At 41.7% G+C, this 25,472-nt stretch overlaps 4 protein-coding genes across 5 annotated transcripts; 1 reads left to right on the top strand and 3 right to left on the bottom strand.

Moving 5' to 3' along the window:
* LOC116919146 (homer protein homolog 2) lies at positions 1–10,732 on the bottom strand. Of its 2 annotated transcripts, none has more exons than XM_032925052.2 (8): positions 10,584–10,731; positions 6,115–6,271; positions 5,538–5,669; positions 4,616–4,877; positions 4,231–4,334; positions 3,607–3,821; positions 3,171–3,516; positions 1–1,582 (listed from the first exon to the last, which is right to left on the bottom strand). In XM_032925052.2, exons 1-8 carry the CDS (start codon positions 10,586–10,588, stop codon positions 1,397–1,399), a joined length of 1,407 nt encoding a protein of 468 aa, XP_032780943.1. In that variant the 5' UTR covers positions 10,589–10,731; the 3' UTR covers positions 1–1,396. The 2 variants fall into 2 exon arrangements, with proteins under 2 accessions (XP_032780943.1, XP_045027351.1); XM_045171416.1 differs by lacking the exon at positions 1–1,582 and adding an exon at positions 3,063–3,086 and having other exon boundaries at positions 10,584–10,732.
* Positions 10,733–10,779: 47 nt separating this feature from the next.
* LOC116919149 (vesicle transport through interaction with t-SNAREs homolog 1B) lies at positions 10,780–11,894 on the bottom strand. The gene is made up of 3 exons (XM_032925059.2): positions 11,749–11,894; positions 11,457–11,682; positions 10,780–11,360 (listed from the first exon to the last, which is right to left on the bottom strand). The coding sequence occupies exons 2-3, from the start codon at positions 11,678–11,680 to the stop codon at positions 10,901–10,903; spliced, it is 684 nt and encodes a 227-aa protein (XP_032780950.2). The 5' UTR covers positions 11,681–11,682; positions 11,749–11,894; the 3' UTR covers positions 10,780–10,900.
* Positions 11,895–11,932: 38 nt separating this feature from the next.
* LOC116919156 lies at positions 11,933–24,960 on the bottom strand. The gene is made up of 22 exons (XM_032925067.2): positions 24,586–24,960; positions 24,300–24,523; positions 24,036–24,232; positions 20,317–20,430; positions 20,110–20,243; positions 19,746–20,035; positions 18,781–19,280; positions 18,117–18,345; positions 17,737–18,058; positions 17,556–17,671; positions 17,345–17,484; positions 17,156–17,284; positions 16,885–17,084; positions 16,702–16,804; positions 16,564–16,642; positions 15,367–15,398; positions 14,282–14,459; positions 13,858–14,103; positions 13,620–13,744; positions 13,112–13,509; positions 12,830–12,989; positions 11,933–12,564 (listed from the first exon to the last, which is right to left on the bottom strand). Exons 1-22 carry the CDS (start codon positions 24,747–24,749, stop codon positions 12,007–12,009), a joined length of 4,638 nt encoding a protein of 1,545 aa, XP_032780958.2. The 5' UTR covers positions 24,750–24,960; the 3' UTR covers positions 11,933–12,006.
* LOC116919153 (pre-mRNA-splicing factor SPF27) lies at positions 15,250–16,327 on the top strand. The gene is made up of 5 exons (XM_032925062.2): positions 15,250–15,410; positions 15,538–15,630; positions 15,695–15,867; positions 15,940–16,050; positions 16,109–16,327. The coding sequence occupies exons 1-5, from the start codon at positions 15,306–15,308 to the stop codon at positions 16,272–16,274; spliced, it is 648 nt and encodes a 215-aa protein (XP_032780953.1). The 5' UTR covers positions 15,250–15,305; the 3' UTR covers positions 16,275–16,327.
* Positions 24,961–25,472: the final 512 nt, after the last annotated feature.

Genomic DNA, 25,472 nt, shown 5'->3' with positions numbered 1-25,472 from the left:
TAGTTTTTCTTGTTTGTTTATTTTTATGTTGTTGAATTATTATAATAAGTTCCAAGAAGTTGGCATCGAATTTCCGCTAGGGAGCCACTGAGAGCCACCTAGTGGTAGGTATAGAATGATAGCGGCCCCGTGGCCGACAACGAAAAAAAGGTACAACCACATTAGATATAATCATCTAAAGCATATTGATGTGTGGAAAGGGGACAGAGAAAAACATGGAGCTGCAGGAACGAAATGCAATAGACACACTTGGAACGTAATAGAGTTTTAAAAAACCGAGAAATTTGCACTAACGAACACACACACACACACACACACGTCAACAATAGATGGAAGAGGACCAGTGACCACAAAGCAGGGAAGAATTACGGATGGTACGGAAGCATTTCAATGTGTCGAAATGAACATATTGAGACCCTTTCTATAGAAAATCCTTCGTACCTGTCATGGCGAATCATTTGTCCTTTAGCGAAAGGTTCTTTTTACCTACAAGTCAACTAGAACTCTATTAGCTTTTCTCCACAAGCCAAGCGTAATTTCGAAAAAAAAAAAGGAGAGGGGTTAATAAATTAAGAAAGTGAGGTCAATCAAAGGGAGTAGAAATGTGTGAGAGCTGTTACGTTGTTGAGCAATGCCCGATTGAACATGCCAATAAAACCCGGCGCCGCTTCTCTCAAAACGACGCGAGTCGACAAAACACGAGTCACTAGAAAAGGAAAACAGTAAGAGACATGCCAGAATATGGAAATCGATTATAAGTCATCCTTACATTCACACAGAAGATACAAGAAAAACAAAAAAAAACTCACATCGAATAAGGTCTGTGAATCATCAAACCTTGGGGAAAAGAAACAAAAAAAAATGATTGGGAGTATACTGGGGAAAATCATTGGCCAGTCGCGGCAAAAGCCGATAAAAACGGGTTTAAATCAAAATTTAGAGGACACCATTTTTCTTCACCTAAAATTGCAATAACCAAAATAGTTGCGTTTAACCAAGCTACCTCAAATTGCGCAAAAGAAGCGAATCATAAAAGTATAATAAAACCGGACAAAAGCACGCACGAAAAAAGAAAAGCCAAATTAAAAATAAAAGCCCCCTTCTTTTCAAAAAAGAAAGTTAGGCTAAAGACAAAATTGCCAGAATAATTGAAGGGTAAAAAAAAAAAAAAAAGAGGTAAAAGCATAAAAAATCAAAAAGTCATTTCGTTTCGAGGACCCGGCAGTTCTGCTACGGTTTCATCGAGTTCTTCGGCCCACACTAGCGGTTTAAGATTGGAAAACGCTTCAATGCCGGTGAGATCAGAGATGAGGGCGGCCATTTGACCGTCCACGTCATCTTCGTTGCCTCCGCTGTCACCGAGGAGAGGCATAAGCGGGCCGTCGGGTCAACTTTGTCAGGTTTCCAGTGCCGTTTGGATCTCGCGGTGGATGTGTGTCAAGTCGTTCACTTTGAGGACGAGCTGGGCGTTGAGCGATTCCAGGATGCGCCGCTGGGTGTCGTGCGCTGCCGTCATGGCATCCAGCTGGTTCCGTACCAATTCGCCACTGGCTTCCAGCCGGCAGTTTTCCTCCTCAAGAATCTACCAAACAAGCACGTATCAATCATAAACTGCTGCTTCCACATATTGGACCCTACTCATTTACGCCAAGCGCACCGTTCAATCTATCAACATTATCCTCTCTAGTTCTTCGACAGTCTACAGCAGTCAAACGGAGAGATGATAGCCGAACCAAGCACTCAGCCTTGGCCCAACTAGCAATCCATCCCCAAGAATAAGGAGAGAGAGAGAGAGAGAGAGAAAAGTAGGTGGAGACGTGAACCGGATCCATCATCAGTGTTGGGCCTAATTCGACTGATTGATGTTCTTTTTTTGTTTTTGATTTGATTTCTTTGCTTTGTTTGTTTGTTTTTTTTCTTCAACCCCCAAATTCTCTGTCGGTCACACACACACACACACTCAGATAACTAATGCCAGTTGCACACAACGAAATAAACGATCGAATGTAGCCAAAATAACCTTGGTGTCGTGATAGCTATTCTTACATTGTAGCACTAACTCACGCCAGTAAATAAATCAAGCCTCTATAAAACTGTGTGTATCCATCTCTCATTGTCTGGCAGGACGGGTTTGGCCGTCTTGTTGCGTGATAGATTGAGACGCATCCGTGACTTTCAAGGCTCGTCTGTCATTGCGACGCGCATAAGCGTCATAACGTAGGCCAAGCGCGAAAAACGGCGAAGAAACGAAAACCTTTAGAAACCTTTATCAGGTCTGTCAAACAGGAAGTCAGAAAACTAAAAAAAAAAAAACGAAAGGAAAAACAAAAGCTGGAATTTATCCAGCTTATTGCGAAGGGCACAATCGGGCAAAAAAAAACGTTAAGACCCTTCAAAAAAAAAAAAAAAAGAAAAAGTAAAGTCACACGATGCAACGGTCAAAATACGATGACGCAAAATAAGCAAAAATAAATAAAAAATAAAAAAATTTATAAAATAAAATCTTGAACAAAAATCCTCCCCGAAACTTCTATGGAGCCGATGAAACTGCCGTGACACATTTTCGTTGTTTGCGCAAATGACACGTCTTTCATTTGGAAAGTAACCTTAACCGTGCGACTCTCTACACATTAAAAACATTTTCGAGTGGAGTGAGTGGCACCCTACGTGTACAAGCTAGAGTGCTGCTGATAAAGCTGTCATCGATCGTTTATCAAACCCCTTTTCTTTTTTAGTAGGGGGGCAAACAAGAAGGCCGTGCGCCAGACAAGAACGAATAGTAGGCATTTTTATGAGTTTCAGAAAGCGAAACTCTTGTACGCATCGACCCTGCAACATAATGGATCTATGTCTTAACGCACGTGATTCCAAGGGAAGAAAATGAAAGAAGAAGAAAAAAAAAAAGAAGCCGTAAAGTCGGTCAGCTCCCTTGATAGTATACTGTTTTCAATAATAAAAAAACAAACAAACAAACAGTGCAAGCACTTTGTGCGATTACCTAGCTGCGCTTGCAAGATGCAGCACATTTCAAGTCTGACATTTTTTTGCGGGAAATTGGAGCGCCACCTTTTTCTTTTTTAAACGCCCTAGTTCAAGGAAAAATCAATTGCCTTCCACCATTCGAATGGCAATCGCAATTTTCGCAAATGTGTATTGGAAAATAGTCGTACCTTGACTCTGTCGACGCTTAGGCTCATCTCCCGCATCTCGTTGCTGAGCCGGCGGATTTCGTCGTCCTTGGCACGTAGTTCCGTCTCGAGCGAATCGATCTTAAGTCGCAAGGTGGCCACTTCGCGCTTCAAATCGCTGCCGCCTTCACCGCTGATGGGCGGGCCACGACCGGCCTCCAGTTCAACGATCTTGGACTTGACACGCTGATTTTCGTCCTTGTAGGCCTGGAGCTGCCGTTTCCATTCTTCGACGTTGGCCGTCGATTCTTGGAGGGCGCTGGTCAAACGCGCATTGTTATTCTTTAGCGTGGCCAGTTCCACTTCCCATTTTTTCGCATTGGCTGAACTGCAAAGTTAAAAATTCCGGTTTAAAACCAAACAAAATGAAAAGTTAACAACGGGAAACGCAAAGCAACGAGATGGGCTGCGTATTTACCTTTGCGCCAGCGCAAGCTTGAGACGGTCATTTTCGTATTTCAGCTGGGCCTCGACCGATCCCAAAGGGAGGTGGGCACCCTGGGATGGTAGAGTCGCGCTGCTGCCCACTCCGCTCAGCGATGCAGCAACTCCAACTGCACCGCCGACGTTGTTGCTGGACCCAGGAGAGTTTTTATCGATTTTCTGCTGGTGTTTGGGGCTATCAGCTGGAGGCTGGTTGGGATGAAAACAAGACAGCGGAATAAGGATGTGCGTTTTTTTTGGTTCGTCATCACCACACGCCGAGAGAAAAAAAAAAAATAACGGCGCCAGCGGAAGAGGAAACACAAAGAATTGAATGACAAGAGAACGGAAATGAAGAACAATCAGAAAAAAAGCAGAAATGAGAAAGGACAAAACAGAGAAAGAAGAAAAAAATGCATTAGTTCTCCATATTTTCAAGAGCCTGTGCAGCTCGATCGATCTTTGCCCCATATCTTTGCGAGACACGGAATTAATCCGACTCTTCCTTTATTATGTTTGCGAACATTGCTACAACGTCCTTGGTTGTCGGTTGCTGACCCGTTATACAATAAAGCAACAACAACAACTAGACAATCAAGTTGGAGGAGAATCTAGTTACCTGAAGACCAGATAAGCTCTGCGAACGTTGGTGAGTCACTAGGGCCGACTTGAGGAGAGCGGGCGAAACGGATCCGACCGGCGACGTACTCCCATCCGTCTGATCTACGAGGAAATAATAAAAAAGTTGCAGTTAAAAAAGCCCAAGAGAGTCAAGGCAGAGCACACTTGACGGAGCAATCAAGAGCAGCTTTCGCCATCATCGTTAATGGAAATAAAATACAACCCCCGCCCCCCTGTCCCTTCTGGTGCCTACTCCGCAGCGTCCAGTGACGGACAATTGGACATGGTGAAAAGCAATTTAGAAAGACGTTTGCCTCGACGTTTATGGTGCGTGAGTTGCAAGAGAGGAGGAAAGCAAAGACGAATGAATTGTTGACACTCACATTCTTGTTTGACGGCCATAGCGTCTTTGTCGTCATTGGTGAAGGCAGTTGGAGTGGCTCCACTGCCAAGGCCGACGGCGGCCATGGCCGAACGGCTGTTAACGGGAGAAGCATTTGCGCTGGCAGAGGTCGAGTTTGTCATGCTAGTCGGCGCTGCTGGCGTCGGCGTCGAGCCGTTGGTAGCGCTGGCCGTCGTCTTACCCGGTGACGTCCCGCTGATATTTTTCGTCGCTTCTTTGACTTCTTGGAATTTCTCAATAAACTATTTCAAACAAATATTTCAATGTTTAGCCATCACATGCCACTCTGTTAATCCATTTTTTTTGTTTAATTTAACAACATTTTAAATCAGTTTTTAATAATGCAAATATGTACGAAGAATTTAGGGGATCTAATTAACTTAGTTGTCGTGAAATCACGGTGATGTATGACCGGTTTGTCGACGCCCTGAATATACGACACATCGATCAATCAATCCTTGAACGCGATGCAAGAGAAGTAATCTACCTATTTTGACATTGTCTGCAAGATGAATGCCGAGTTGGACAGGGATGTGGGGAGTGATGCATCAACACAACGGGCGGGCAATAAACAGTTCAAAGCTCCCTTCTACGACGCGACTATATACTTCATTCATAGTAAATGCGTTATTTTTTTTTTTTAATGCGCTCATCTCTACGGGATCACTAATTTAACGCGAGGAGATGATTTGCATCTAACCCTGGACCTAAGGCTATTAGCTAGAAGGTTGAAAAAAGAATGGACGTCAGGGCCGCATTGAGAGAAAAATAGGTACACACGTTAGGGAGGAAAACAGCTGGAAAAGAGTTTAAATTCGCTTTTGCATCTTCTTATTTTCTTACATAAACAAACCTTTTAAAAGAAAAAAAAAGAAATAAATGCTGTAAAAAGAAACGCTTACCTTATTGAGTTCGGCTTCTGAAGGGAATCCAAGTCCGTAAACGGTGTTGGCACGAACGTCCGACCACTGGCCAAATTTCTGGGACGTTTTCGTGAACGTCATGTTCGGTGTAATGGTGCTATTGATCACTGCCTTTTTACGTGAGAAAGGAAAAATAGATGAAATTGCTTAGTCGATCTTGAAGACTGATGCAATTTCGAAAAGTGACTGGTGTAACAAAAATGCAAATAGTGGCCTGTCTGCATTCCGATCCAAGCCGTGATCAAGACCTTAATGAGGGGACAATCGACCCATGAACCTTTCAGTGCCCATTAACCTCTGAAACTTTGTCCAGCACCAACGAGTGGTCCGAGCTTAGAAGGACAAGATCTTCTAGCACGGCAGAAACGAGGTAAACTCTCAATTGATACATAGACCAAGATAAGACAAACGGATCGAAAAGTCGTGTCGGAAAAGAATGTGGAACAAGGGAACGCACTCCACCGTAGGTCGACGGCGCCAACTTGTTGACTTCTAACAACTTGCCCTCCGACCGCCGTAGCTACCACCAATAAAAATATATATACATTAAACTTACTTTGGTGCCTTCAACGCTGATGATTCTGTAGAGGGATCGTGTCGAGTCATAGAAGAAGGAGACATTGATGGCGGAAGAAGATGCTGGGATCCACGAACGTTTCGTCTTTGGGTCGATGTGGAACACGTGGGCCTTGCACGTGAAGATTGGCTGTTCCCTAAAGTAGAACAAGCAAAAGAAAAAAGAAACGAACAAGAGAACGATAATTTTGCGATCATTTTTTTCTCGCTTTTTTGCGTACATGAAAGTCTTCAGTCTATGGCTAACACGATCAATAAAGAAGCTGAAGCAAATAAGATTATATCGATTTCTTCTACAAAAGAATATTTCTGCTGAAGAGTGTGAAAGAAAGATGCGGGCAGATGCTCTGCTCCTTTCTTTCTCTCTCCTCTGCTTCCCTATCTAACCGCCGTGCCCACAAGGGCACGTTCTGCCCATTTCAGTCCGACAAAGTCCCAAGATGGACGGAGTCGTTCGGTCGCTATTCGGGGATCCATATACAGCAGGCCGCAAATAACTCGGTATCACGAAGAGACCTTCAAGCATCAGTGAGTGGAAATAGTTGGGGAGAAACGTGGTGGGGAGAGTGCTATGGATCGATACATCATTTCTCTATTGGATTACAATTTGGCTGGCCAGTCTCTTCTTCCACGTCCAGATAGATAAAATTAACGAGTCCTATGGAGCTTAGTGGTTAAAAGAGACTCGTTTATTGTTCACGCTAGAATGAATAGCACAGCCTTTATATTAGATAGCTGGAAAAGACTCAAATAAATAAATGGATCTAAAAATTAATAAATAGGCAAGTACGAGTAGGGATTCGGGCTCAACATTCCTGTCTAATTCTTGTGTAGGACTCTAGGGCGCAACCATCACAACCGATGAAAGAAAGATGACAGGCTTCCGTATCATAAACGAGGGATATTCTACTTGTTAGAGGTCCGCATAAACAGCAGAACTCGTAAAACCCGTATAATGTGTCCTGCTGAAAAATTTAGAGCGTCGCGATGTCTTCCGCCCGGGCACCGGATTTAATTGCTGGGGAATTTCGGGCAAGGTTTCAACAAGCGTGAAAAGTCAATGTACAGATACAGAAAGAAAAAAAACATGACAAGAGTCCCGCGCAATGCTAAAACCTTTACATTGGCAACTGCAATTTATGGAGTGGATCAATGCGATACACTTGCAACAGCCATTACCGCACAGCTATTTCAAGCTCATTACGCATCGGCAAACTATGAAAAAAAAAAAAACGCGTTGCGCATAATTCAAAGCAAAATTTGAACAACACACAAATTGGTGTTTAAGACGAAAGGATTCACAGTCGTGTTGTGAAGGCAACAACTCAATCCCATTTGGCGATTTGATCATGGAGTACGGACGGGGGGCCATAATCAGCTGAACCCTTTCTACATCGCACTGCTTCCCCAGCTCTGTTCTCTGGGTAAACAGTTCTGACAGAATAAAGAGCCAAACAGCGACCAAGCAACGAATCAATACCTCTCGTCGTGAAAGAGAAGCAAGAGAAACCAACAAAACTATTACAATGGTTTTTATCCCTCCATCCCCCCCCCCCAAAAAAAAAAGTTTACTTGTGCGTACGTAAGGCTTAGAATGAAAGAGGTTTAATATACATATTGTATGTATAATAACTATAAATATCCACCGAAAATGAAATCCTGCAAAAGCAATATGACATACATTATGACAAAGTGGCAATGAATTTCCAAAGGCGCCAAAAATAAAAAAATCTCGTTCCCGACACTGCCGGAATAATAAATGAGAATTGTTGCGACATGCGAACAACAACAGCAGCGTCAAACTCATTCCTGTTTACTCACAAAGTAAAGAAAACGGAACAAAACTTGTATGATTTAGCCATAGTAAAAAGAAGAAAAAAAAACAAATGTCGCAATTCCTACGAGGGGATACCAACAACGACAGGATCAACAAATACAATATAAATCGGATCGGGAGCTAATACGATTCCTTGTTTCTCACCAGTCTCCTTCCCCCCCTTTTCCCGATATATTCCTCGCAGATTCAAGGGGCCATCGAGAGCAAATATAGACATCAATCTGGCTTTCGTTCCTATATCTTTCGGCTTAGTTTTGACCGTTGTTCAATGCAGTACGACAGCACGTTGTCAGACAGAAGCAGCAGCTGTAAGCCATTGCTCCAGCAAGAGTATTTCGATGTGTTATCGAATCCCTACGAAGGCGATTGTTAGCTAGACCGTTGGGTGCGAGATCCACCGATACCAGATGAAGTCTAACAGGATTGAGTTCTGATCACAATCGACTAGATAGGATCAAAAGAAGCCGAGTTCCAGTTGAACGATCAAGACACCATTACCCACCCATTCATGTAATGGGTTTTTAGTTCACGGGACGCAATCGAGAAAAAAAAGAAGACAGTGTGGAAAAAAGGTGGAAATTCATCGGTCTGCTATTTATTTGGATTTGATTTTATAGCTGTCCTATTCGTGATCCTAGCTGTTCATAGCACCGGCGGTGTAAATATAGATCGTGGTGTGAACATCAATAACCTAATGCGCAATAATGTCATTATTCAGCAGACAATTCCGAACATATGAGACAAAAGGAAAATACAAGAACGTCATCTTGATGAACGATTCCCAATTACAGCGGGGGCTCATTAGCTAATATTAATATTATTATTTTTTATCTCAAGGATAAACAATGATCCCGCAACATCGCTCTTGCAGACGATTCGATCGAATAAGATTTGAAGACTTATTAATCACGTCTGGTTGGTTTCTGGAGATTCCATACTCAGGATTTGAGACGTCATGATTTCATCTTTCCTTTGGCCTGTCATAAACGGATCGTCCCTTTCTGCGACAGCCAAACCGGAGACATTGCATTTCCGAGAACTGCACAGCAGCCACACAGGCGCACAAGCAAGATCTTCTTCTCCATTCCAATAATCTATTTCTATGCTAAAAATGTTTCAAACAGAAAAGGAAAACCCGAAGCGCCGAAATTGTACAACACTACATTTCAATCGGTGAAACCAGCCGAAAAAAAAAAATGTGACCGAATCATGTCTAGACCGAGATTTTCAAGGAAAATCAGACGATTATTGTTCGAACGATAAGTGCATGATTATTCAGTCCATAAAAATTTCGGGATATAAATCGTCAAATCAACAGATACAGTCGATATGGCATGCACAGTCACGTGTGCTTAATAGTGATGGAGTATACCACTACTGAATGGGATGCCAAGTAATAAAAGGAAAAGGAAATGAAAAATTAAAAGTTCCCCGGCCGATCTGACAATCCAGTCTTTGCCCCTTTGGCACGCACAAGGAGACAAGTTAGCAAAAGCACGTTTACAAAGGATTTTTGTTGTTGTTGGTCGCAAACAAAATTAGATCAAACCCATATCCTTACTAACAGAGGTACTAACACTGCAGTGCCATTAATCTCTTCTGCGATGAGTCTGTTTCCATTCGTTTATCACCCAGGATGAAATAATCCCCCCTCTACGTAGCTCTTTAGAGTAAAGGTGGGGCTTCTTGGACGGGTTTACTTAGTGTGTTTCTACGATAAGTTAGCAAGGAAGCCTAGAAAAGAAGTATGAGACGAAATGAAACTCGGCACGCAATATTCAAGGTTATAGCAAAACAAATACCAAGCAGAGTCCGCTAGGTACGGATGAGCAAAGAGCACGAAAGGAATGGTATTAAGTGCAAAAAATTGAAAAACAAAGTTATAGGCATATGGATATGGACAAAGGTAGACACATGGCAGTCAGCATTGATCTCCTACAACTGGGGCAACCAGAATCCTCTAATATAATTTTTTTTTTACACTTGTGATACCAAACCTGTTTAAATATGACAGGGTTAAACTAAAATGGGTTTCAAATCGAAAACAAACAAACAAAATGCCTAACATATCATTAAAATTAACTTCCTAACCTGGTAATGCCAAGAGACCTGAGTAGACTGAGACATCCTGGGTATTGGTGTTGACTTTAACTCAAGCAACCATTGAACAAACATTCGGGTAAAAATACTTGTGTATGAGCTAGATGCCCAACTAAAAGGATTTTATGTTTAATTGTAAATACAGCAATTAAGTGTGATCCTAGAAAGTAGGCTGGGATACTCTTTAATAGTATATAGGCAGATTTAATCCAAGACAGTAATAGAACCTTTAGTCTTTAACAGCGAGACCCTGAGTGTTTCTATAACTCCAATGTAGAGCAGCATAAGCTTGATGAAATTCAGACAAGCTCTTGAAAAGAGCATCAAAAGGCGATTATTTTCAGAGAATTTAATAGATTGGAGATGTTCAGGCATAACTTTAATTCTATTAACCACAATCAGTTTGAATTCAAGATTCCCTGGTTCCCAGCATCCAGCTGTTGCAATACATATAAACCATATACCTATTTCACTTTGTGTAAATCTTTTAAAAGCAATAATTTGACACTTACCCCATTTCGATTGCCGGCTTTGTAACACCAATAACTCACAAAATTCAAAGATTTCTGTTGCACGTAAATACTCTTGTATAGCACGCCATGACACCGGAAGAGCTTCTGTCAAATGGAACTAAAACCTACACGTTGGGTTCGTAACTCCATCTGCGTTGCGAAGGCAACTTGGAATAAGTTTGCGCAAGGAAAGAAATGATTTGTCCGACCGCGCATGATTATATTTTTCTTCTCCGTTTTTATACAGACTTAAGGGCATGAACTTTATATATAACAATTGATGAGGCAAACAGAGGACAATAACTTCACAATTAAATTTAGGAAAAAAATTTGTAGTAGACTAAACCTGCCAGAATGCATATTTCTAACAGAATAATGCCAATTAAAACTAGCTTATTAGTCAAAGCAACACGGGACATTGATCTAAGAATCCTTCTACTTCTTCCCAACTCTGCATCTGTGACAGTCAACCTATCTCTGGTGCGAACAAGGACTTCTCTCTGTTGACTCAATTCTTGAATAACACCTGTGCCAATTTCTTCACTTTCCAAAGCAACTTGTGTAGTTCTGTGGAGGCTCTGTGATGTTCTTTCCAAAACTGCAGTACCCTGGCGAACAGTTGCTTGAAGGGCATTATCAATACCCCTATTCTGGTTATAACCAACAGAATGATTTTCAAACATTGCCCCTCTTGATGATGCCAGAGACATTTCTGCTTGTTTGGAAGATTTGATCAACAATGCAAGTTTGGAAGCAGTGTCTTGGTGTTTCCGAACCCTAGTTTATAAAATAAACCACATCAGGTTAAATAAGAGAAAATGCAAAACAAAGTGAATCCAACACTGTTGTATCTTTTTTATCGGGCATTCTCACCTGCCCATCATTTCCATTCTAAAAGACCCTGGAGCTGCCCTGGCTTCAGCTTCCATTTCAAATATTGCTTGACGTGCCTCATCTATACCTCGTTCAACGTCGGCGATAATTTGCTTCTTTTCTTCTCCAAAACATTGTTCTAGGCGACCTGTACATTTTCTCTGTAGAACTTCAAATAAACCTTGTACGTCTTCGTCCAACGTCTCAAATTTTTCTGAACTCATCTCTAAATTGAAAGAGCAAAACAATAAATGTTGAGACTTGAGATATCACCTATGCTGAAAATTATTACCGTGCCAATGAATCACTCAGAATGTTATGAAGTCTCAAACTCCCAAATGTAAGACGAAGACGGCAAGATATCAAAAAAACATACATTAGCGCCCCTTGTGGCAAGACGTAGCATGTTCTGAATCGCCCCAAAGAAAACTATTCAATTCTCAACAAGTATAATATAAAGTTAAGACAGTAACACATTTCAGCCTGCAGAGGGTTTATTCAGATGTCGCAGAGAAAACGTCATACAGGCACACAGGTTTAATGATGTCACTCATTCTTTCTTGTTTTTTTTCCCCTTTCCTTTTTTGGATTTCGATCCCTTATCAGCAGTAGTTTCTTCTACTGCAACTTGAGTTGCAGAAGTCTCTTCTTCTACCGGCTTAGTGTTTGGGGCAGTTTCAGCAAGAATTGGGGTCGTAGGCTTCACATCAGTGACAGCTGGGATAGAGGCAATTGGCGGCGATTTCCCCTTTACAGGAGCTCCCATTTTGGTTTTAACGACGGGTGTTACTTCCATTGCCTCATCTTTACCTGAAACTTTGGTTACAGGTTCATCGGGGATGGTAGCGATTTGCGGAACCGGGTCTTTGGCGGGAGATTTTGCAGTCTTGACCTCAACTTGGGATTCGGTGGTGATATCCATTGGCTCTATTTGAGAATCCTTCGTAGTTTCCGACCGGGATTTCTTGCCTTTCTTCGTTTCCGGTTGAGTAGGCTTAGGGGGGTCAACGAGAAGGACTTGAACTTGTTTGACATCTTGAACTGGTGCTTGAACAGGCGTTTTCTCTTTCGGCTTTTCAACAGGTAAATTCGATTCGGGTACTAGGGACTGACGGAAGATAAAATAAATTAACATTTGACTTTCCATCCGTCGACACTCACTACTGAGGACAACTCACCAAAACATCTGTTGATTAGCTCAATAAACCATGCTGTATGCTCAATCGCAGGCTAGGCAGCTACCTTTTTGGTAGCACTCGCCTGTCATGTTAAACAAGGGGGCATGCATTAAGTTGCGTTCACATGCGAGATAACAAACACTACTAATCACAGGAACACAACGAAAACTCGTTCACAATCTATTGGACAAATACCTCTCGCTTCTTCTCGAGCAAAGCGGCTTTGCTCTTCTTCCTGGCTTCAGCGACTGCAGCAGCAGACTTCTTAATCACGGCGGAGTACGGGTTCAACTTCATCAATGCCCTCATGTTGGTGAGAGGGTTTCGTTTAACAGATGCGCGACGCACCATCTTCCTGCAATAATAATTTAAAAAACAAACATTTAACAGCGTGCTATTACTTCGCACTTAAATACTATTAGTTCCTATGAAAAAATCATAGATTTCTTTAACGAATAATCTAAATGCCTTTATCACGAACTAAGAAAAAAATAATCTACTTGCCTTGGCCGTCTAATGACCTTCTGGATCTCATCAGACTTCAACAAACGCGACAAATCTGTGCCTGTCATGATAGGCTGAGGCAAGTTGTAGTCGCTCTTCAGTTTCGACTTCTGGCGCCAGGTACCATACAGGGCATTCAGGCGTTGGAAAGCAGATTCCGTCCAGATGCAGAAACGACCAACGTGGCCACCAGGAGCAAGCTTCATGAGGTTAAGTTTGTTGACGGAGATCAACGAAACGCCTGGGATGTTGCGGAAGGCCTTAGTCAAACCCTGGTCCTTTCCATAGATGATCAGAGGGCCCAACTTGCTGATACGGCGGCGGTTACGCATCTTGCCTTTACCAGCACGGAAACGCCTTGTCTTGTAAACCTAAAATGAAAAATCATTAAATACCAACATACCAATAAATTATTTTCAGAGTTCTTATCATAAATATAAAGAAGCAACTCAAACTAAACATTTTAACTGCACGATCTCACCTTCTGAACATCAGTCCATGCGCGAAGACGGCGCAACAACACAACAGCTTGCTTGGTTTTGTTGTACTCTTGAACCTTATCCGAGACAACCAAGGGCATCTCCGGGATGTCATTAATCAAATGACCTGAAATAATAAATATGCTAGTACTAATGATCGTTCAACTATGAAGTTATGAATCGGTGAATCATTGCTTCGACCTCCATCATTCAAACGTTAATGATTTAAGAAGATGTTACCTTTAGACATCACCAATGAAGGGATACCCGAAGCGGCGATAGCTGAGCACAAGGCGTAACGTTTCTGGTTAACATTGATCTTGCGATGCCAACGGCGCCAGATTTTGGTAGGAGCAAACATACGTCCACCACGACACATGTTACCATAAGCACCCTGGCCGGACCGATGGGTACCACCTCCTCGGACACGAGGAATACGGGCGACAGCACGACCAGTACCCCATGATTCAGCACTGGTTTGGTGACCTATAATGAACATAGTTATGGTTATAATATACCAGGCTAAGAATGTCTGGTTGCCCAGCCCTTTGTTTCAGTAAACAAAACTAGGGCTCGGGACTCAATTTTTGTACACTGCATACAAAGAACATGATATACAATAAATATCAGAATGCCATGTGCCTTTTACAACTAGATTACATACCTGCTTTCTCGCTGACACAATATGGGTGGCGACGGTTCATTGACATTTGCTGTTGAACAAAACTGACAATATCTGGTCTGATTGGGGCCCTGAAGACTGCAGGAAGCTGGACAGTAGATCCTGAAGCTTCAGCCTTCTCATTGTAAACGGTAATCAACGGTCTCGCGACCACCTTACTCTGTAAGAAACAAAAAACAAGGAAAACTAGGTTATAGTTATGTTATTAACTTACTCTCCAATGAAAACTTGTTAATATAAGAAGTATTAACAAGTTCAACATCAATGAAGAAGCTCAAACGAAAATAGAAGTAACATTGTGAATAAGCCACGATAGACTTGACACGAGGATAGCCTACCACGCTGTGGGTAACATTTTCTCACACGTTTCGATGACTTTACCAAAAGTGAAGGAGTAAAAATTTCTTCACCCAATCTCTTTTTTTACCTGACAATTTCCACAGTTCACACAGATTTGCAGATGTTAAGAAAATATACGGAATGTTCATTCCAAGATAAAAAGTATTGCGATGCTTACCATCTTGGTGATAGTCCGGTACCGGATTGATAGAGCAAGAAAATGAACGAAACAAAATGGATGCTGCCCCGGAAAATGACTTAGATTGCCAAGTTGCCTGTAAAATTCCTGTTTTATGCTATTTTTTCTAATTACATAAAGCATTATGTTTTTCCTGAATTATTAACAGCAGAAATCTAAATAAAATTCTTTAACCAATAGCTGAAATTTTTGCATTAATTACGTTTAATTTTAATTTGTTGAAGATAATTGTCTAAAAAATACAACAGTGTTCGGTATACAGCGTTGCGTTGAGAAAAATAAAATAAAACCATTATTTGCTTCTTTTAAGTACAAAATATGCTACGAAATAATTTTACTGTACTAAAATGGCATTTACAATTACTTTAACTAGATATTCTGAATTTATAATTAGGGAATTTTTATCATGCATCATGCTTCCCATGCACTCTGGCAATGTAGCAGACTACGGCCTGACAATACACAAAAATGCCGATTCCGTCAACAAACAATTTCACGCCGAGTGAAAGAATTTTGGTTGACGATTTACCCTATGTAGACCAAGAATATGGAGATCCGGTTCTTCGAGAAGCGGTAATGAATATAAAAATGTTATTCACTTTTCGCAATTTTCTTGCCCAAATATGTCGATCAGTAAAAACTATTAGATAACAGTCAAATGGTTTGTTCAAAACTTGTTAATAACCAATTTTCATTTCAGGCACTGGCGTTGGTTGATGAAGAGACCCGCAGATATAGGCCAACTAAAAATTACCTAGAACATCTTCCTCCTCTTGAGCTTTCGTCTTTTGAAGTAGGAGTGTTTCTATTAGACAAATTACATTCATTTCTAATAATGTTGAAATGGTTTTCGGCAGACTCCTCTTATGAAAACTGAATTTGAGCGCCTTTCTCAAAAGAAACCTATGGATGTTTTAAGTATGAAGCGCTATGAACTTCCTCCACCTTCTGCTGGTCGCCTCAACGATCTTCAAGCGTGGATAGAATGTGTGGATAATTCTATGGCCCAGCTTGAGCATCAGACAACTAGGTGGGTTTCCAATAATTGTTTGACAAAAATACTGTTTTGTGCATCATAACATTTTAAAATGATGAATCAAAGGATTTTAAACCTGGAATTGATGTCAGAATATGGCTGTGAATCATGGAGAATCTACAACACTGTTTTATCCCAGATGATTTCCCAATCTCAGAAGCAACTTCAGGAGTTAAAGTACTGAGTAACAAGATAGAAAATTTGCAAAATACATTGTCATATATTTTCTTTACAGAAAACAGATTCAGGATGTCAATTGGGCTAGAAAGAAGGATCAGACAGAGGTTGGGGACAAAATTAAACATTTGGAAGCCACTTGGTTCGGTTTGATCACTAAAAACTACGAAATCGAACTTGCGTGTGCTGAAATTGAGAGACAGTTAGCTTCACTTAATGAATAAGATCCATTGTAAACGCATCCGTCGAATTCGATTAATACACTGCAACAACAAAATGTTTCATTCGAGATTTAAGTGATGGTAGCCAAAAATGCATTGGTTGCAGGAGAACGATTTAATTAGTTTGAAGTCATACAAGCAATCATCAGTTAGATTTTAAAGCAATCATAAGTAGCATGCTCAATTTTATGTATCACACAATTCAAGATGGGGGAAAGCGCATAAGTACAGCGAAGCGTAGTTGAATCGAGGGGGCCGAAGAAGAGGCGGTAAGATCATAGTGACGTCTCACTTGGAGCAGAGCTCAAAGGTAAAGGACGAACGGAAGACTCGTCTTCCAGGGCCAGAACTCGTTGCTTGAGGACACGAACCTAATCACAGATTTTGATTAAACCACCAATATTGCCAGATCGAATACGTTTCCAATTACCTGCATTGCATGTCTTTCAGACATGTTCACCATCTGCTGCTCTAATCTTTTTAACCGAGACTGGTACTTTTTCTTAGTCCTCTCAAGAAGTTGGACCAGCGTTCTAAAAATTTAATTGCATATGCATTAGTTATTGCACAATCATCGAATTAATGGATATGGAAGTTCAACGAGATATCTTACGCATTGGCTTTTTTTACGTCGCTAACTAGGTCCGCCGATTGTTGGCTACGGAGTTCGGCACTTGTTGTGACGCGTTCAAGTGCTCCTGTCAATTCTTGGATTTTCAACTGAAGTCTCTTTTCTCGAACTGTTACGTCATTTCCATCTGCTCCACTTGTTGGTGGCATAGGCTTTTCGCCTGACACTTCTGGACTTATTCCCTGTCGGCGAAAAGTCGTTTCTAGGGCATTAGGCATCAAAGAATATTTGATCTTACAATTATAAAACTTACGGAAGTGTGTAGAATTCGTAGTTGCGCAGTAGTTGCTTGCTGTTGGGCTTCATGCGCAGCCCGCTCTTTTTCAAGAATATAAACCTGAGTTCGGAGTCGTGAACGCTCTTCTCTCATGGCCATCAGTTCCTAAAAGAATCGGCATGAAATCAATAATTCGCATTCACTTTAATACGGATTTTACCGCACCTGCATGATAACAGCCATTTCAAGATCTATTTTCCGAGCCTCTCCTAAAGGTAAAACGTCTTTCGGCAAAGGATCAACCAAAACTGACTCTAACGGAAGCGAAACTTGTTGAACTGTGTTTTCCAAGCTTGCTCTATCACCTGAATAAGGTAATTGGTAAGCAATTATTATGACAATTATTATGAAAAATAGATAATGATTAAAATTTTACCTTTCAATCGGCCAATTATATCGCGCACTTTTCTTTCCGTAGGCTCTAGAGTGCAGGCAGGGTTGGATCCCGATCCCGAACCGCTTTCTGCTCCACTAGAAGTGGAGCTAGTCGTGCTAGAAGATTAGTACGAAACAGTAGAATAATAATTTTGAAAAATCACGGAGATTGATTTAATTACTTGGTGTGCCTTCCAGTGTCTTCCCAATTGTCACGGTCACGATCGTATTTGGAAAGAAGGGATCGGGCAAGGTTTTCAGCCGAACGCCTGCGCTCGGTAGCGCGTTTCCAAAGAACGCTGAGATCTTTGCTATTGCCACTGGATTCCGCTTCCCAACCAGACCCACCACGACCAGTGAGCCCGAGTCCAGCTACTTGGCAGTTAGCCAATAGCAAAGACATTTCGCTTTCTACCAAGGCAGCTAGGACTTCAAACGCTTCTGAAACCCGATCGGCTCGCTCCAGAGCCATACGCAAAGCCATGCAGTTTGACTCATATTTTCCTGCATGAATAAACAACAACATGAGATCAATTTCAACATTTTTATCGCGTACAAATACCAAGAAGGACGGCGAGACGTTCGCCAAGAGCTCGAGATTCTGCAAGCGTTAGTGAAAGAACGTCGTTTTGAGCTCGCAAATGCTCGGATCGGCTTGCCAATCGTTCAACTTCCAATTCCAATTCATTGACACGTACAGCCTCAGCTCCTGAAGAATGATGTGCCTCGCCTTGCACTGAATCCTGGTGGACCGAACAGACCAATTGCTCAGCCACACGAGCATCGCGTATCTACAGAAGTTTAAAAAGAATAATTACGACGGTTTAATGTATACATTTTTATGTCGAATGGAGAAGGTTAGAACATGAAGCCCCGAACCAAAAAAAGAAAAACATTGTTTGAAAAAAGCCTATTTCAGGTCAGACAGATGAGCGTCTGCCTTTTTGGAAAATTTTTGATAGCCAAATGTGAAAGGTAAACATGCCCGACGGAAAGCTATGATGAGCGATCGTTCAGAGCCGGGTGCAAATTTGGGTGGCTTCAATAACTGGAGGTGGTCTCTGCCAAACAACCCAGAGTGTCTGTGACTAAGACACTTGAAGGATATTAACATATTAACGTCAAGGTCTGAAAAAAAAGGGGTGTAGCTTCGAACTACGACGGATTTTCTGCCGTCAGCGGTCCACGACCATCCCAATCTAAATAAGAATTACAATACGTCTTACCCCGAAACTGGCGATTTGAGAACCGGTCAAGAGTTTTTCTCGACCATCTAGTCGCCGAATGCGCACCCTTTCGGCAACCTTGCAGACAGGGCCTTCTTCAACGACTACTGGGCTAGATACACGGCTTGACGTAAATCGCTGGTGTACAGGGCTGCCTTGGAGGCTGGAAAGTGCCCCCATACTGGCGGCCGCCGACAGAGGTAGAGGCCGGGGCTGTTGGCTCATTTCCAACTGTCGCTTTAGTTCATCGCGCTCATTGCGTAGGGCGTCCACAGCTTCATGAGCCTGGTTCAAATCTTGGCCGAGTCGTAGAATTTCCACTTTCAGTTCTTTGTTTTCCAAGCTGAACGAGGTCAAAGGATCAACAATCGTAGCGGAAGTTTCTTTGGCACTGGAAGAAAGGAATTGATCAAGATTCTCTCCAGCTTGAACGGCTTTGGCGTCTAGATCATCTTCGCCCGCTTGATTCGCTTCACCTGCTGGCCCGTGGCCATCTTCATCTGCATAAAAAATAATAATAATAAAACTCATAATTATAGTACTAAAAAAAAATGCAAGAAATATTGTCAAGAGTAAAGTGGTTATCGTGGCAGGTCCCTTTTTTAAAATAACGAATATAGCACTTTTTTCCTTTTGTAGTTTATACGGAATCAAGGCCAACATGTATAATGAAGCGCTAATGATCGGCGTTTAAGCTGTTATCTTGACGTTGACACCACTTCCAGAACAAGCAATCTTATATCTTTGTCAAATCAGACATTCCTGACATGACCCATTGGGCTTAATTACAGCGTAGATTGCGGCCTTCAGAAGTTTGAAGGGCGGAATCTTTTTGGTTACTCGTGCCAAGTCTCTACTCCCCTTCGATCCCCGCCGATAGATTTTACGGTGCAGACGAAATCTCTTTCATGTTTCGATCAATAAGTCATTTTCGTGGCTACGTTTCATTCTCTTATAATCCATACCGGAAGAGCTGGCACCAAAAGAAAGGTCACTACTGCAACTACTGGAGGCGGCTTCTGGTTCATCTTCGGTTGCATCTTGTCCATCGAGCAAGCTGTAGCCGACTTCTTCGGCTCGCTTGTTCTGAGTGGATGCCTCTGGCTTTATATCAGGCTTGGCGGAGCCTTTCATTTCGGGATGGATCCGCTTTCCTTTATTACTCTCCTCGCCTTCACTTTCGACGTCATCCTCATCATCTTCTTCTTCTTCATCTTCTTCCGTTTCCTCTTCTTCCCCCTCTTCTTTGATGACGCTATAATTCACCAACGAAACAAATGATAGATGACATCAGCAAAATGCCATTGTTTTTTTTTTCTTTCTTATTACTTGTACTGCTGTCGGTTTAATTTCCGAGTCAGCTCTGCGATCACGCTATGCAATTCCGTCAGTCGTTCCTCATATTGGGTGGACTGGCGTTCCAACCGTTCCTCACTTTCCTGCACCAATCGCAATCGCTCCAGCTGACATACAGCAAAAATCAAAACAACAAGATATGATCAGTTTTGCAAAATAGAAATAAACTGGCGATAGTACCTGTGTTTTCGCCAGAGCTTGCTCAAGCGTGTCTCGATCTTGGGCAGCTCTCTGTAATCTCGCATGAAGTTCTCCTATTTCTCCACGGAGTGAGCCAAGCGCGGTCAGGTGTAACTGCATGAAGAAATTTTTAAATTAAAGGGTCGTCCATCAAAAGACAGAATGTCAAGGACAAAGGGACATTTCGTTTAATTAACTCCGCTCGAGACCTCAATCATTGTAGCAAAAAATAAAAGGCTAAAACGAACAGGAAAACTTAATAGTTAATTTTACTCTTTCTGGTATATGTGTTTTTACTGGAGCTCAATAGCTCCCTTCGACACGTCGAAGTACATCAACCAGGATCCGTTTTATAAATAGAGAGGAGGGCGGGAACTGTTGAAGCGTTACATTCTGGTGTCATGGAAACGCACAATTCGAGCTATTACAAATGATTACCATACTTTAAAAAAACTTTTTTAAATATTCACCACGCAAGAATTAACACGACTGACGCGCAAGTTAACCTGACTCACACTCAACGAATTTACCAATTTTTTACGCAATCCGTACTTTTTTCTCTCCGACGAACGGCTGCTAGGACAAACGCTAAAGAGCACGTCATGGTTCCGTGTCGTTCCCAAAGCCAGACAGCTCAGAAACATGCATTAAATCGGAAGCCCTGCCAGCTGAGTCAACATGTCTTCTCCCGTATGCAAGAGATAGGAAATTTGTTTTCAATCCGAGTTGCCTTCCGGCATTAAAAAAGAGGGTTATCGAGGACTGCTGCGCTGAGAAAACACGGCCACAATCTACTCACGATATGGAAACTTGATTGATGGTTACGCAAAGGAAACATAACCCCAAAGATAATTTCAAGAATTATTACAGCTGAGATCAGAGTTACAATCTGTCAACACAAAGATGCATAGTGATTTACAAAGAAAATTTCATCGTTCATCGCACTTTATCGTAAGCTCAAAAAGGGTTTTCTTTTTACAAACAAAACAAAGCCTTGCGCAGTCCACGACATAATACCATTTGAGAATAGTTTTTGGGTTACCATCTACTGAAGCTACTTTGTTGTGCTATTAGGGACTGTTGGGGGGTTCACAGCTCTTCTGCCAGAGAAACGATAAATGAGCCGATCCGGTTGACACCGTCGAAAAGACACGAGAGAGATAGAGAGAGAGAGAAAAGTACCATCTGGAATATGGAGGCCTGTGTTGTCATGTCACTTCTCGCGTTTTCTCTAGTCTAATAACCGCCAGTTCCCTTTAAATGACTCCCTACAGAGTTTCTTTCAACCGCCAGGCCGTCGAAGCAAATAATGAGGCCAATCAGCGGATGCCTCTATGAGATGAACCAGCTGGCGCGGAATTGAGAGACCAGGAAAATGGCAGTCAGCTGTAAATCTAATAAAGTAGTAGTTAAATGAATTAACGATCGTGAAACCGCGTCTACTCTTCAGAGAAACGACCGGATATTGGAAGAGCGTGTCCTACATAATATCTATCGTCAGTAGAAGTTCGGTCCCTTTATTCCGCTTAATGCGTTTTTCTCTTTCTCCGGAAAAAGGAGTCGCTGACGGTTTCTTTTTCAAATTTTTTGCCTACTTTTACAATATTTTATTTCTTTACCCATTTTTCCCCCAGAATCTAATAAACAAGAAATAAAACCACAAAAAATAAGAAAGGCAAAAAACGATTTCTGCGCCATCGATCGTTGTTGACGCTAGCTTCCGTGCCTATCGATCCAGCTCTTTCAAAAGCACATACAACCCACACATCCGCCTACACAATACATAGTTCCTCCCGGCTGTCCAGGGTTGGAAACATTTTTGCACTCGTGCTAGTCGATAATCCTCACAGGGCCTATGATGGGATAGAAAACATCGAAACAATGACAAACAGTGCGCCATACCTTTTCGTTTCCCCTTGTAAATGGGCGTTACATGTCGCGTCTGGGAAACAACACGAAAAATAAAAATAAATCGGATTTTAAAAAAAAAGTGCATGGATCAGGAGGATGACATTTTTGCCCAAGTCACTGTCGAGCTTGAAATCGACTTCTACGAGGGAGTGGCAAAAAATCTAATCTGGGCTGGTGTCGTTTTCCTCCCCCCTCCAAAAACAAGAAAAGCTTATAGAGACTGTAGGCGTAATTTTATCGATGGTGCAAAAAAAAACAAAAATACGGCTAATATTTACTCCCGCCAGTTAACTCAACTGCCCATCACTCAATCAGGTGAAAACATAAATACAGGATCTATTTCGAGTAAGGATGCATTTTCAAACCCATAATCCGAATTCCTACGCCAATGGCAAACAGACAACAATGCCACAAATGTCTGAAAGTCTTTTTTCTTTTACGGGTAGAGGATACCTAGAAATAGAACTTGACGACAAACGATGTTAGATAGTTATGTTTGTCTTTTTGGGGTTCCTTCGGCCTCCCCCACTTCACACAAAAAAAAGAAGTGCCGTGGCAAATGCATGGCGACTGGAATGACTGAATATTTTATATCAATATTTTTTGTTTAGATTGTCCGAACTTTATACAGAAAAACGGATCAATAAGGTCAGCACTGCAATGCGATAGTTGGATAGTTTTCTAATTTACATAAGACCAAATGTTGTCCGCGTACGCCCGATTAAGGAGAACTTAACCGCCCCTACCATCTGCGAGATGAGTTGGTCATCTTTATTTATTTGTTTTACAGTATCAAATACAAGTGCTGATCAACAAAGTAAACGATTTATGCAGCAAGCCAAGCAAGGCGTGTAACTAAAACAGTTTCAAAACTCGTTTTGCCCATTGGACACGAGAAGAAATGAAAACAAATAACGACAGTAAGTCCATTCTTGTGCGAATAGGTTTAAAGAATTCAAACTTTTCATGTCTACTCATGGTATGCGATCAAGCGTCAGATAAGTGTGACTGCCTCCTTTTCCCCGACCGGCACAAGGGCGTAAAGGGTGACAACAACAAAATCAATAAGGCGAGTTTCGCAAAACCAAACGTGTCAACCCAATTCAATCAGATACCAAATTGTTCCCAGCAACACTTCGGGCTTCCCCTTCTAGTAAATAATTCATGCCCTTGTATTGTGTTAATCGGTTGGTGTTAACGACCTTCTTCTCTTTTCGCACGACACGCCTTTCTCAATTAGCGTGAGTGGTTTTAATCAATACGAGAAATGGCACTGGCATGCGTAATCCTACCATTAGATTTCTATTTTGTAATCGATTGTATACTTACGTTGCACGGTACCAGGTCGCTGACGTTTTTAAGCTTATGATTTTTCGACATTTCCTTCTAAAGATGTAACTAGTTATACGACAATCGGACAGCCCATCATGTGAACGGCACAATTGCAGGGTCCATTTTCTTGGCAAACTATTGACATTCGAAGCGTATCCAACACACGAAAGTTAAAGGAAACGAGAAGCAACTAAAATGACACACTTCTACGTTTCAGTCAAGGGAGAAACAGAAGACATTTCCAATCATAACACCCATCAAAACTTCGTACGGCCAAAAGCCGGGAGAAACTTTCCGTGACAGACTGGGCGTTTTGCTCACGACCGACTGAATAACCTGGTACTCCTCGGGAGACATCTCCTTCAATATGGAACTCCCCGTCCTATTTCACCCATTTCCTTGCATGACATTTCAGTGGTGAAAACGGTACCAGCGACAGCTATCGGAGTTCCCGGCAAATAGTAAACACCGCTTACCTTGTTGGCTATTTCCAATATCTGGCTAGGATTGGATGAAAGCGAGATTCCAGCTGCTTCAATAAGCTTGTAGAGCGTATTTGGTTCTGGACTCAAATCACGAGCACCACTGTCGAATTCCCAACTTTCATGTCGAAGTGAAATTGCACCTAAGCTGTGTTCACTGCTGGTGGGCAAATGATCTGCACCATACAGACCTGCAAAACAAAACAAATGCATGTTTGAAACAAAATATGTAATTATGAGCTCATCTTCCAATATTACCACATAGATCATTTGCATTAATCCAACCACTGGAATGTGGAAGGCTTGTCTCTGTACCATGAACACGTAATGCTTCAATTTCTGTTCTGTGGGACAGGCGACATTGAAGAAATTGTTCGTAGGAAACTTTTCCATGGGTATCAGCACCCATCTGTTGCATTAGGTCACTAACATTGATAGCTCCTTCCAACCCCAACTCTTGCAGGGCACTAACTAAATCTTGGCTGTAAGAAGGAAAATTTAGGTTAGATTTTGTTTGACTATAATGGAGTAGGACTAATTGTACCTGTCTATATAACCATCTCCATCTGCATCGCAAACAGCAAATAACCTCCTCACTCTCTCTTCCTCGCTGATAGATTCAGCTTCACTATTTGTATCCCCACAGTTTGATCCCATGTCAAGAAAATTCAGATTCCCAACCCGCTCAGTTGCGTTATCTTGATCCATAATATGTCGAGTTCAAGACTCTTAATCACTCGTGCTACCACTTGAACAACGAGCCAGTAGTAAACAACGAATAGCACAACAATGAACTAGCATAATAAGCTGAAGGCATACGGCTGTTTTCTAATTAATGCCAGGAGGCCTCTGCATTCCAGGTTACGTTCGACATAAGCACAATGAACGAGTGTTCCCATTAAAGAGACCACAATAGTACACACTTTCAATTATTGTCAAACAAGAATGATGCTTTTTTTCTTCTAGGTCGTTGCATACAGACCCTGTACAAACGACGTTGCCTTTATTATATTTTTTACGATTATTTATTCAAAAAAAATATTGTGTTCTTTAAAATACTAATGGTGCTGATTTGCTTTCTTGGATTAGCCTAAAGCCAAAACTTCTTGTAATACAAAATATGGGAAATTGGGAATGCAAAAATGGTGCACGCGTTGCAATGCTGCAGCAGTGAAGGATAGCAGACGTTGTTAGACCCACGAGAGGAAGTTGAAGGTTGAAGTTCTTGCTTGTATTTCCCGGTTCCTACAAATTTTAAGTTTTGTAATTCATTTATACGAAATTTCAGATGGGTTTCTTTGGTATCGGTTGTCGTCTGTTTTCTGGTTTTTCCAGGTAAATTGTGTAACATAATAATGATCATTTTATGTTCTTGAACTATTATACATAAAATCTTATCATAGATTGGCCTTTCAACCAGTTCATGGAGCA

Source organism: Daphnia magna, linkage group LG3 (assembly GCF_020631705.1).
Source record: "Daphnia magna isolate NIES linkage group LG3, ASM2063170v1.1, whole genome shotgun sequence".
Taxonomy (NCBI): Eukaryota; Metazoa; Arthropoda; class Branchiopoda; order Diplostraca; family Daphniidae; genus Daphnia; species Daphnia magna.
This window is presented reverse-complemented; position numbering and strand designations above follow the sequence as displayed.